Source organism: Berghia stephanieae, chromosome 3 (assembly GCF_034508935.2).
Source record: "Berghia stephanieae isolate SIO BIC M18660-M18661 chromosome 3, UCSD_Bste_1.3, whole genome shotgun sequence".
Classification (NCBI taxonomy): domain Eukaryota; kingdom Metazoa; phylum Mollusca; class Gastropoda; order Nudibranchia; family Aeolidiidae; genus Berghia; species Berghia stephanieae.
In genome coordinates this window covers 47,770,617-47,783,663 of record NC_088362.1, presented here as the reverse complement: position 1 = coordinate 47,783,663, position 13,047 = coordinate 47,770,617, and the positions used below count along the sequence as shown (strand labels likewise).

The 13,047-nt window shown below is 34.3% G+C and overlaps 1 protein-coding gene across 1 annotated transcript; it reads left to right on the top strand.

Annotated features, from left to right (window-relative positions):
• Positions 1-1,660: 1,660 nt before the first annotated feature.
• On the top strand, positions 1,661-9,349 carry LOC144969563 (mediator of RNA polymerase II transcription subunit 15-like). The gene is made up of 5 exons (XM_078908704.1): positions 1,661-2,490; positions 4,134-4,221; positions 5,557-5,608; positions 6,789-6,882; positions 8,547-9,349. The coding sequence occupies exons 1-4, from the start codon at positions 2,351-2,353 to the stop codon at positions 6,866-6,868; spliced, it is 360 nt and encodes a 119-aa protein (XP_078764830.1). The 5' UTR covers positions 1,661-2,350; the 3' UTR covers positions 6,869-6,882; positions 8,547-9,349.
• The last annotated feature ends 3,698 nt before the right edge of the window (positions 9,350-13,047 follow it).

Below are 13,047 nucleotides of genomic sequence, written 5' to 3'. Positions count from 1 at the left end.
ATTTCTGACCTTCCATAGTTGGCAGGGAGGTCACTTACTGTGTCTTCATTACCCTTATATCTGTTTTCCTACTTACTTTTTGTCATAATCTTGGTTTTTTCCTTTCCGTTGTCGGAGTCCTTGGCTGGGAGGGAAACAGTCAAATGTATAGTTAACGTTTTGGGAGATGATGTTTCTTTCCTCGTAAATCATTTCTGTTATGTATTATATTATATTATTATTTGTTGTTTTGAATGTAACCTGTAAGCATTTGAGTGTGTTCCTATTAGTGGGATCCCGTGCTTGTGGTTAGGTGAGACTTTTAGGTGATCTCAAACTGTGCACACGATAGTATGCTCCTGGAGTGTTGGAATCTAAAACTATTCGTTTATTTGCACCATTCTCCTTTGTCTTACTTTCTTGTGTGCTGTTAATTGTAAATCTCAGGCAGGGAGGTACTTGCTGTGTCTTCTATCCCCTCTTATCTGTTTTCCAATTGCTTTCTGTCTTTGTCTTGGAGTGAGATTGCTTGGTTTAGTCCTGACCTTGGTCGGAGTCCTTGGCTGAGAGGGAAACAGTCGAATGTGTAGATATAGTTTTGGGAGATGATATTTTTTTCCTTGTAAATCATCTCTGTTATGTACTGTTACTCTTTTCATTTTTAACATATGATTTGTAGACATTTGAGTGTATTCCTCTTAGTGGGGACCTGTGCTTGTGTCTGGAGACTTTTAGGTGATCTCAAACTAAGTACAATGATAGTGTGCTCTTGGAATCTACATCTGTTTCCTATTTGAACCAATCCCCCTTTGTCTGCCTTATTCTTGGATGCTTTAATTGTAATTCTAGAACTTTTTACTATCCCATTTTCTTCCTTTTTACTGGCGCTGATATGACCTTAATGTGTTGCAAGCGCCGTAAAACCCTGAAAAACAAAAACAAAAACAATTGTAAATCTTGAATGTTTTAAATCTACACCATTTTCTTCCTTTTTACTGATGCTGAAATGATCCGAATGTGTCACAGGCGCCGTAAAACCCTTTTTAAAAAATCAACTAAAAAAAAAAATTAAATATAGGTAAAATTAAACTAGAGAGTTTTATGTGTAAATGCCTTCTTCCCAATGAGAGCGAGGCTGGAGCCATGCTTTGCTATTGTCACTCATTCTGACTTTGATTTGGTCTCGAGACGAGTTACGAGTAACTTCAGATCTTCGCCTTAGAATGAAAGTAGGGGATGGTGAAATGTGGACGAAAAGCGGGTCATTAAGAGTCATATAGGTCATGAATTCCGGAGTTTAACCCGGTTTCTGTAGCGACCAACGGACAAAGTCACAGTAATTCTATAGTTTTCTTGCCTAATAATAATAATAATAATAATAATAATAATAATAATAATAATAATAATAATAATAATAATAATAATAATAATAATTTTAAACAACAAAATAGTGACCTATAGAACAGCCCAATTTCTGCATGCGATTTACTGAGCCAGTTGGTAAATGCATAGACCTCACTCTTAGATGGTCAATAATGTTTTTTTCATTTATTTGTTTTTTTTTTGTTGTTTTGTTTTTTTTTAAAGAAAAATGTAAATGTGGTATTCCCCACTGCGCGGACGTTTATAGTCATGTGTGTGTGTGTGGGGGGGGGGGGGGGGGGGGGGGGGCGTAAAAGTGTTTGTGTGTGACTAAGCGTATGGGTGTGTGTAAGTGCAATTGTGCTTATGTGTGTTTGTGTGTGCCTGTGTGCCGTCATAATATTATGTACAACATGCATTACCTGTTCTGTCGGCCGTGCATGCCCTCAGCGTGAGTACACATTGTTGCCAGTTCCACACGTTTAGTGCTGTAGAGGAAACAAAAGAGAGCTAAATAAAAATATTTCTAGTTTCTTGTATTTGTATAGAAGACATGTTTTAAAATCATTGAGGTCAATTTAAAAAAAAAAAAGAATAAAAATAAAACGAAAATAAAAAGATTTATAAATCTTGTCATAAGTTCTTAGATATCTTTTTTATTGCCGTTTTCTGGGCGTTCCACCAACGATACAGTTTCTATGATAAATTAATGTTACTTGCATCATGGTTACAATAAGCCACTCTTACTTGGCAATCTAGGATCTTCAATATTCACCTTTGTTTTTCTCTGGAATTTGGACGTTAAAAAGTTCTGAATCAAATCTCTTTACTGCATGTTTTCAATACTTTAAAATATTTCAGCGTTACCTGTTATCGGATAGTTTCTGGTTTATCTTACTTATTACGTAGTACGGAGGATAATTCTTATTTACTCACGTTCTCCTTGCCTCTTTTTGACTTTGGTCACTACCTACTGGTCAGTCTTCTACATTTGGTGCATTGTCCAAACATGGCAGACTCCGCGATATCACCGGATAATCTTGCTACAATTCTTGACAATCAAATTGAAGCGAGCACAGGACAAACAAGGCCCCAAGGAGAAGAAGATTGGGAAATACCGAAGTTCAGAACCAAAGTGAGGGAAAGAATGTAAGTTTCTCTTTGTACTTTGACTTCATTGGTGTCGGTTTATATATAATTTATTTTTTATTACATAAGGCTACAGTTCCAATGCTCGTCTCTCTTTCTTTGTGTCTTCCACCCAGGAGTCTTTCCTCTAAAGTAAGTAAAGTGTATTTCAACAGTTGAATTCGTGCATTTATAATAATAATAATTAATAAATAAATAATAATAATAATAATAATAATAATAATAATAATAATAATAATAATAATAATAATAATAATAATAATACTAAACCCTCATCTATATACAGTAGTAGAATCCATTTAAAATCAACACTGACGGAGCAGAAGATTAGTTGACTTTAACTTTTAGCAAGGTACACTTCATCCATCATCAATGGAACAAACTTAGATAAAGAACAGACACATTTTGATTAACAAAGGTGTCAATTTTAACGTTTAGCAACAGTTGAATTTAAGAGTGTTGACTTTTATGCGAACTCCACTGTATCTACTACTAGCTATCAGTATAAAAATATTATAGGATCTATACACAACTACGTGCAACTTATACACATGACTAATAACCCAAACTGATTTAGTTCGACTAACGCAAAAATAGTAAAATCCTACAGATGTATTTAAAAACGTGTAATTTACATAGCTTGAAATTGAATTAAAGTTAAAGTAGCTACTTAATTGCTATTTAGATGATGGACAGAGCTCCCCCTCACACACACAATACTTCGATGGAAATCGATTTTTTAATTGTATTTTTGTCTGTCGCGATCTCCAACATGACATGTAAGTTATCGAAACATGCCCTGTCGTGTGTGTGTGTGTGTGTGTTTGTGTGTGTGTGTATGTGTGTGTGTGTGTGTGTTATGATTTGAATGGCTCGGAGCTTTAAAATATAAAAATGAATCTACTAAGTGAATACATTTCCATTGATTTACCATGCTGTTGGCAATGCTTCATTTATTACCAGTGAAGGTTATATAGAACCAGATCCCAATGCCATACAGTACAAATTGCCTGTCATGCACTCTTATTGTACTAGCACTCTAATAATATTCGTCATTGCCAATAACAAAAAAGTACTTATTCACGCCTTAGTTTAAAAGTGTGATATGGGTGCATTATCTTACCTGAGAGCTTTTATTTGTAATAATAATATTTGAATATATGTTCTCTGGTGTCTTACCCAGGGAATCAAGAGTTTTACTATGAGTGTTACCCATCTCCTTACTGACTAAATTCAACATCACTTGACTTTATTACAAGACAACAATCAGTGGGCACCATTCGATCACCGATAAAAAAATTCCAATTCAAGAGAAGAAATTGATATTGCTATTCACTTGCAATTTTTTTATCCCCCCCCCCCCCCCCCCCCTTTTTTTTTTTTTTTTTAAATTCATTTGTACATCAAAGAGAAATTGTAACTCATGAGGGGTATTTTAAAAAATGAATAAAAGTGTCTGTAAGGAAAATAGAAAATAGCGGTGAGGATTTGAATCCCTGACCTCTTTGCTATGGTAGTAGTTATTTTAAAAGTTAATTTAAAGCTTATTGTGTCAAAAAGCTAAAATTTAAAAATGTGTGTTTTTTTTAATTGATTTTTTTTTTTACATTATCAAGTTTATTTTGCTTTGTTTATTTTCACAGCCAAGAGGAAATAATGAAAACTGGATCCCAAGTTCCAAAGACAGGCGAATATTTAGAAGAGTTTGCTTTCTCAAGGGCAAAATCAAAGGTAATTACTATTTTCGTGCAAAGTTTACTAATCTTTTACATGTGAAGTTTTATTTCACTCGAGTTTGACATGCTCGCTTATCGTTTTTATGAAGAAAGCAATGACAACTATGCAACTCAGGATTTCATCAATCCCAATTCACAACACTGTTACTGCTGTCTTTGTAAAATTGTTAGGTCCCCTGTTGTAACCAACTAGATATGGACGAATTAGGATACCATTTACCATTAGTCACAAGTCAGTTTATGAATGAACAATAATATTGCTTTTACATATGGCTTTTTATATTATGTGTGTAGTTGTTTATACAGGAAAACACGAGTGTGGACGGAATGAGTTACAATTAGTTACAAATGCAGACAAGAGGGGTATAATACTTTTGTCCTTAACAAAGCAGTGCCATGCACATTGGTTAAACAGAAGACAATTTGGTGGATCAGATTCCTTTTAGGGTGGGAGAACATTGGCTGCCCCAGAGCCAATTGATTCTCCAACGGTCCACAACCTTGCTATCTTTTCTATACTCCTTTATATCATTTATTATTGCCCTTTCCATGTGGCTTTGTGTCCTTTTTTTCTGGAATGAGACCACAATTTGGTTTGCCTGAGTTCTTCTGGGCTTATATGCTTGTTAATTCAATCTTATTGACCATTCTATTATCTTCCTTTCCATTGGTGTTGAAATGATCTAATAGTCTACTATTGTCATGAGTGCCGGAAAAAAAAGATTAAAACAGAGAACCTGAAAAGGGAAGAAATTAAAAGAATGCATAATGATATTTTTCTTTGTTTTTAGTTGGCGTATTCTTGATAATTTACATAATTTATTCCTCAAATTATGGCATGACCAATACAAAAAGAACTAGTTATAACTTACAGTTCTCAAAGAAAAATTGTAATTTTTAAAAAAATGATTTGCATGTCCTTTCCATAATGCACTTCATTCGTACTGAACTGTGTCACCAGCTAATGACCAATGTGTCACAATTAATACATAATGAATGTGTCACAATTAATACAATTGCAAATGTAATCCTTTTTGTTTTGGTTCCTGGAAATTCAGGAAAGACAAACGGCATCAGTTTCCACGGACAAGGAAGAATTTAGAAATAAATAATTTTCAATTCAGATAACAGACAAGTCCTTAACATTTCAATTAGGCTGGGATTTTTATACTATTCACGCATTTAGATTGAAAGTTGGGCATGGCTATACAAAACTTATCGTTTTACATTTAGCACAAGCATAGGTCTCTTACTAGCTGTCAATACTAGGAAGTTATTTCAAAATGTAAATTTATTGACCAAGATGAATTTTTTTCCTTCTCTTTTTCAGAAAGAATATCTTGATCTCATCGCTGGAGTTTTGATCTATGTTGCAGAATTTAGTAAGCAAACAGTATATTTTTTTTTTCTTTTGAATTATAACAATGATTCAAATTGACATCCACATTTTTAAAAATCTTGTTTTGTAAATGTCTGCTGTTGTTTCTTTTTTAATGTTGCATAAATTCCGTCTAATATTGTTTTTGCCATTAGTTTGTGACTGAAATATAATAGAGTGGTCCTTCAGAACCATTATGCCCGTAGAGCTGGAGTTTATCCCAATTTCTAAACCATGAAACAGACATAGCAGATTCATGCTACCCTTTAGATAGGACACTAGTTTATAGCAGAGTACTTTCCACCAGATCTAACAGACCCAGCTACCCAATTACTGCTGGATGGACAAGGGGATGGAAAGGGGAGTGGGGGGGGGGGCGGTCAGAAAAGATTTTGATCGTGCCTGGATCGATCTCAGTCCCTTTGCATTTGAAGAGAGTGCTCTACCAACTGAGCTATTGTGAATCCATGACCAAAATGTACCTTGTAAAATTATTTATTTTTTTTGGTACAATTGTTAACGATTCTTTGTGTTATCTTTTTTTTTTTTTTGGAAAAGGGGGCTGCGGAGGGGTGGGGGGGGGGGGGGGGGGGGGGTTATTATTTATAATTTTTATTGAATGCCTAGTTTAGTATTTATTACCACTCAATCACTGCTTAGTAGACAGAGGGGTCGGTAAAAAATTAACTAACCATTAATTCAGACCAGGCCTATTTGTATGGAAGTTTATTTCTCTACTGAACTATCTATTCAGCTTGGATGAGAATTGAAGATTGACTTTTGTTTAATTTTAAAATAAAGAAAACAGCTTTAAAAACTTGAGCTTTTATATAGTGCAATGTCCACTACATATGCTCAAAGCGCTTTACAATCCCAACAGCAACACCTAAAATATAGGACAAGATGGGAAGCCTGACAGGTGCTATTTTTTATTTTGACAGAGACAGGTGCTGTTACCGGTCAGGTTAGTCATTTTACACCCTGAGTGTAGCGAGAGAATGTGAGTAAAGAGTCACTCAACTTCGCCCCCCCCCCCCCCCCCTAACCAGGACTCGAACAGAGACCTACTGGTCTGAAGACAAATGTCATACAAACCTGTGCATAGTCATTTTTATTTTTGATTCCTATTTGAAGGTCTAGTTTTTCTTTCTCCCTCTCTCTATTTTAAATAAAAATAATAACAGATGAAAGACGAATGAAATCGGATAGTAAAGAACTAGGTGAACAAGAAAATGAAAGCCAAAATGTTGATCCCACGTTATGACATCTCCAGCGTTGGTGAGTATTTCTTCCCTAGGACTAGGATTGTTAGTAACCCATTACAATTGAAGATAATAATTGGAGTGCCGCTTAGTTAAACAATCTGTAAACTAAAATTTACGTTTGATCTTAAATCTTAATTACTTTAATATTTTTTAAATAATTAGGACTAATAGAAAACTCGTGACATTTTTTTTACCAAGTTATGTACTTTCATTACCAACAACAACAACAACAAAATGTGGCCATTATTAAGGGGATTGAGAGCTTTTCTTCAGAAGAAAAATACATATGATGAGAAAGAATGATAGAACTGTTAAGACTTTACAACTCATCAAAAGGACGTGTTTTTTTATGTAGAGACTATATAAAAAACCTAACTCCAATCAGGAATTGAGTGAGTCAAAGCAAAGGTCATTCAGTAAGATTGCAAATTCTCTTCCAAAGTAAAAAGTTGCATGGAAGAATAATAGGGACAAGTGTTATCCTGCTAATATTATCAATGGCTATGTGAAAATCGTGTGGCTAATCTGCGTTTGTGTGTGTGTGTGTGTGTGTATGTGTGTGTGTATGTGTGTGTATGTGTGTGTGTGTGTGTGTAGAAACAAACAACTTCAATTGAGTGTCAAGACAAAGCTAGGAGTACCTTTCATTCTGTCGATCACACTACATGATTCACGTGACAACGTTATTTTAACAAATGTTTAATGACAGTGAGTAACCAGACTCTCTCTTTTTTAAAGAAAAAATTGTTATCGCCCTTGTCAAAAGTCAACCTTATGAATAAAAGCATTTTCAAGTTTTAAGCTTTAATGTATTTGTTTAAGATTTACATTAGATTGTTTCAGAGGAGTTCAGATAGCAGTCAAAACAAGGCAAATCATACAAACACATTTTCAAATTAAGTGAGAATCGACAAAAAACGTTTGATATTACAGAACAGTGGGACCTATCTGTTTTTTGAAGATGAGATCAGATTAATATGTTTCCACATTTCCTCATCATGAAAGCTGGATAACAACCAAGGTTAAAGGTGCCTCTATGAAGATCCCTTTCCTCAGTAACAATGGTATACTCCAAGGAGACAGTCTAAGCCCAGTATTATGTATTGTCTGCCTGCAGGATAGATTAAAGGAAGTGTGCATATCCCTACTCCTGATACACTTGCAATTTGAAAAATCTACCACCGGAAATAACTGGTGGCATTGACTTCACTGGCTTAAACCAGGCCAATGTAACAGAAATCAAAAGTACCCTATAAAAGATCAATTATATGTAGAAAAAATCAAACATCACATTACTGTCAAGGAAAGTAGATGAGAGGAGATCAAAAAGAGGGCGTCGAAAAAATGTTAAAAAGGTCTCAACGAGCACCCTCACTAAATTAATTAATTCTGGGGTCAGAGATGACAAAGTAAAATTCATTGTAAAGATCAAATTTAGATAAAGCTCTTGTGAAGTCCATACTTATTTATAACTTTGGTACTTGGGCATTAACCCAAAGCGAAGAGTAGAGCAAAAACTTATAGGTTTCATTGGAAACAACAGCCGATACTCAATAAAAATTATCATGGATATAAACTACATGACTGCAATCTTGTTTTTAAAATAATTTGTCCAAATAAAATCAACTCTATACAATGTGGATTTATAACTTTTTTATTCATTTTTCCAAATCACAGGGGGATTCAAAGGAATGACGATATTGAGCGTTCCTTCCAATTTCTGATGAAAGAATTATCTTCTTCACCACTGAGTGTTCACATAGTTGTCACCCTAATCCAGTGTCTACACAGTATCGTCTCTTCCATCACATTGTAAAATTCAAAAATTCAGTTGCTTTCTCTTAATCCTAGGTTTATTTTTTATTTTATTGTTTTGTTTTGTTATTTTTTATTATTTCATTCAACTAAAGCTGTAATATGACATTTTAAAGTCACTTAAATGTCACATCTGGGTGGATAATATTAAAGTTTATCTTTATTTACCTTTTACTTGTTCAATTTAATTCATAGGCTTTCACCAATATCATTTACAATAAGAATATTTTCATAACAATAGTAAATGGATAAATCGATAAACAGATAAGTAATAATAGCATTTTTTTAAAAGATATAAATTTTCACTTTATAAAAGATCAAAATTAATCTTTACCAAGGCAGGATGTGACCTACTTGACATCACATCTTACTGTTTGCCACTAAAAGATTAGTAACATGGATGTGACTAGGACTTCACCGACGCCCAGGTTGCATCACTTTTACTTTTCCCCTGGTGAAAATGGTTATGTCTGCAATCATAATTCGATAATGTTGGGGAAATTCTGATTTGAAAGAAATTTAGTTACACCGTCAAAGAGTTGTTTTATCATGATAATTGTCGTCGTGTTATAATCAAAATGTATTTTATTGTAATGTTTATGAATAGAAAACCACTCATATTATATTAGCTTCATTGCATTAATTATTATTATTATTATTATTATTATTATTATTATTATTATTATTATTATTATTATTATTATTATTATTATCATTATTATTATTATTATAATTATTATTATATTATTATATTATTATTATTATTATTATTATTATTGTTATTATTATTATTATTATTATTATTATTATTATTATTATTATTATTATTCAACTGATATTGAATCTATCCATAAACATCTCGGTGGGATTTTTTGACCTCATGTTCGCAGAGAGGTCACTTGGGTGTCTTTTATCCCATATATCTGTTTTCCCTTTTCATGTTGCTCTCTGTCTTTGTTCTGGATTAAATTTTTTTTGTTTTTGGTCTTGGCGGGAATCCTTAGCTGGAAGAGACATTCAAATGTTTAGTATATCTATTTTTTAATTCGACTAAAATTATTTTAAAAATTAAACTGATATTGAATCTATCCATAAACAGCTCGGTGGGATTATTTGACCTCCCATGTTGGCAGAGAGGTCACTTGTCGTGTCTTCTATCCCATATATCTGTTTTCCCGTTTCATGTTGCTCTCTGTCTTTGTTTTGGATTTTTTTTTTTTTTTTGGGTCTTGGCGGTAATCCTTAGCTGGAAGAGACAGTCAAATGTTTAGTATATCTATTTTTTTTAAATTTATGATAATGATATTTTTTTTCATTGAAAATAATATTATGTACTATTATAGTCAATAGTTTTTAATATTGTACTTTGTTAAAATGTCAGTTGATCATTCATCACAGGATCTTTTGCTTATGCCTGGATGGGACTTTAAGTTGCTGCCAAAATAGGCAATTTGGTGGAATGCTCGTGGAATCTTCTGTTTCCTATTTGAACCAGTCCCACTTGTCTTGCTTTTTCTTTGGTGCTTTTAACTTCAGCTCAACAACTTTTCCCTTTTGATCTTCCTCTTTACTGGAGCTGAAATGACCCAATAGTGTCGTAAAACCCTTAAAACCAAAAATAAAACATATTCATAAATCTCATTCAACCATGACGTGAGCATCAAACATCATGACCAAACAAAACAAAAACTGATTCTTACTCTGTTTGTTTGAGTTTTATTTAGTAGAATTTTTAGTATTAATACTTGCTCTTCTTTATGTTGGAGAGTGCCTTAATTATTTTATGACAATTAAATAATTTGTGATCTTTGTGATATACATTATAATAAATGAATGTTGATTATCAACATAAAAGGCTTGTGAACCCATTCCCTAAAATCCCATATTTTTTTTGTGATTTTGATTGATATTATTAATTGTTTAAATGATTTATACCATGTTTTTTAACCCGTCCATTCTAGGTATTTTATTGAAATACAACCCTTTTTGGTTACATTCTTCGAAGTCAGAGAAATAAAATTACATTACGTACAACAATGATGTTTTTTCAGTATGTGTGTCGATTAGTTTCAAACATATGATAATATAGAAATCCACCACAAGTCCATTTCTTGCCGTGATGTGGTCGCTTGAGAGCCTTGAGTGATTCGAAAGGCTATACTAAGTTCAACCATACTGGGAAGGCCAAAGGGTAGAGTCCAGACAAATATGGACCCCCCTGCCCTTTCCCCTGTCCACAGTTTTTGACCAAAAAAGAATCAACGCCGAAGACGAATGTGTTGGGCCTCTGGCGCATAACGGCAGCACAACGCATTATGCTCAATGGTGGTATAACAAACATATTCACGACATGGTGCTACAACAACAACAACTACTACTACTACTACTACTACTACTACTACTACTACTACTACTACTACTACTACTACTACTACTACTACTTGAAATACAACCCTTTTTGGTTACATACTTCGAAGTCAGAGAAATAAAAATACATTACGTACAACAATGATGTTTTTTCAGTATGTGTGTCCATTAGTTTCAAACATATCGTGATGAAGACGGAAAAAAAGACATGTTATTCGGGAGAAATTCCGTCTAGACGTTAAAAGATTTAAAAAACTGACGTTCCGTAAAAGGTGACGACTAAATCAAATATGATTTTGGATGTAAGCCATTATTTGCTACTTAAAATAGTGAGGATAAAACGTATCAAAAGAGCAATAGCTACTCCGCTGGCTGATTTGTGGCCCTAACCTCCCCTTTATCTCAGAAGGCACATTTTTATTGTCTCTTGCTGAGTGGCCTTGGTGGTGAGAATGACGCCGAGAGGGGTTACCCGCCCTACTACTCATCTTGCGGTATGTTGAGATCGCCTCGTGGTGAGAGATGGCGCAGTCTAGTTAACTTGAGCATTTTTTATATGATTTAAATAAAGAAATCCACCGCAAGTCCATTTCTTGCCGTGGTGTGGTCGCTTGAGAGCCTTGCATGATCCGAAAGGCTATACAAGCAGGTTCAACCATACTGGGTAGGCCAAAGGGTAGAGTCCAGAATGGTCCCCTCCCCCTGTCCTTTCCCCTGGTCAAATAGTGTCTACAGCTTTGGACAAAAGAGATCAACGCCGAAGACGAATGTGTTGGGCCTCTGGCGCATAACGGCAGCACAACGCATTAGGCTCAATGATGGTATAACAAACATATTCACGATATGGTGCTACAACAACAACTACTACTACTACTACTACTACTACTACTACTACTACTACTACTACTACTACTACTACTATTATTATTATTATTACTACTACTACTACTACTACTACTACTACTACTACTACTACTACTACTACTACTACTACTACATGTCTTTTATTTTCCAATATTTTCTTCAAAGCTCACGTCTATCACACCTTAGGGACTCTCTACTCACAAACTCACGCCACGCTTAAACTTCATCCCACTCCAACCATCGTTGAGTACATACGACAATACTCCATTTTATTTTATTTATTTTCAACTTATATTTGTTTATTGTTATGCTGACGTACCCGAAACGTCCACTGTCCGTACTGTTCCTATCCACAGCCTTTCCATTATCGCCTTTTCTTTAGTATTTTTACGATCCATGCTTCAGGCAGGCCCCACCACATTAATGAGAGAGAGTCTGTGGTCCCCACCGCTCTCTACTTTTCCAGAGGTTTGCAGTGGTTTTCCGCGTTTTAAGACCGATTAGGCTCTTTAAAGTCCCTGCTTTAGCCGATAAGTTTTACTTATGGTAAAGAGGAAGAAGGGGGGGGGGGGGGGAGAATGGAGATTTTAAAAACCCTTGATATTATCCGAACCTGTTATACAGGGGTTCCACTGTACCTATCTAATTTAGGGATTTAGTACACAAAATCTTCAGAAACACCGATAGAGCAGTAAAATTAGGTGCCCCAAACGGAAACAATAACAAGTTGCTAGTGATTTCCGTTAGGGACCGGAATAATTTACGCACAATATAGGTCTCCCAATTTTGTAGTTTGAGTTGTAGGCAATACACTTTCAGTATTGAAAATATGTTTACATAAAATCTAACAGTTGCAGAAATAATAATATAAGACTAAATTATTATGAAAATCAGGCTCCGAATAATTCTCGTTTTGTTCATACCAGCGCAATAATTTGCTCTGGTCTAAAAATAGATAGACGTAACTTTTATAAATTTTACCTTTTTGTTCCATAAAATATCCATATCTAGACATTATTTGATGCATGATCGAGTGTTTATGAATATGTGTTTCTTTTGCCACCTAACAGCCAAATTTTAAAGGTTATTTTCTTTCTATTATTTACATTGGAACGTGAGCTGTCAAGACAGG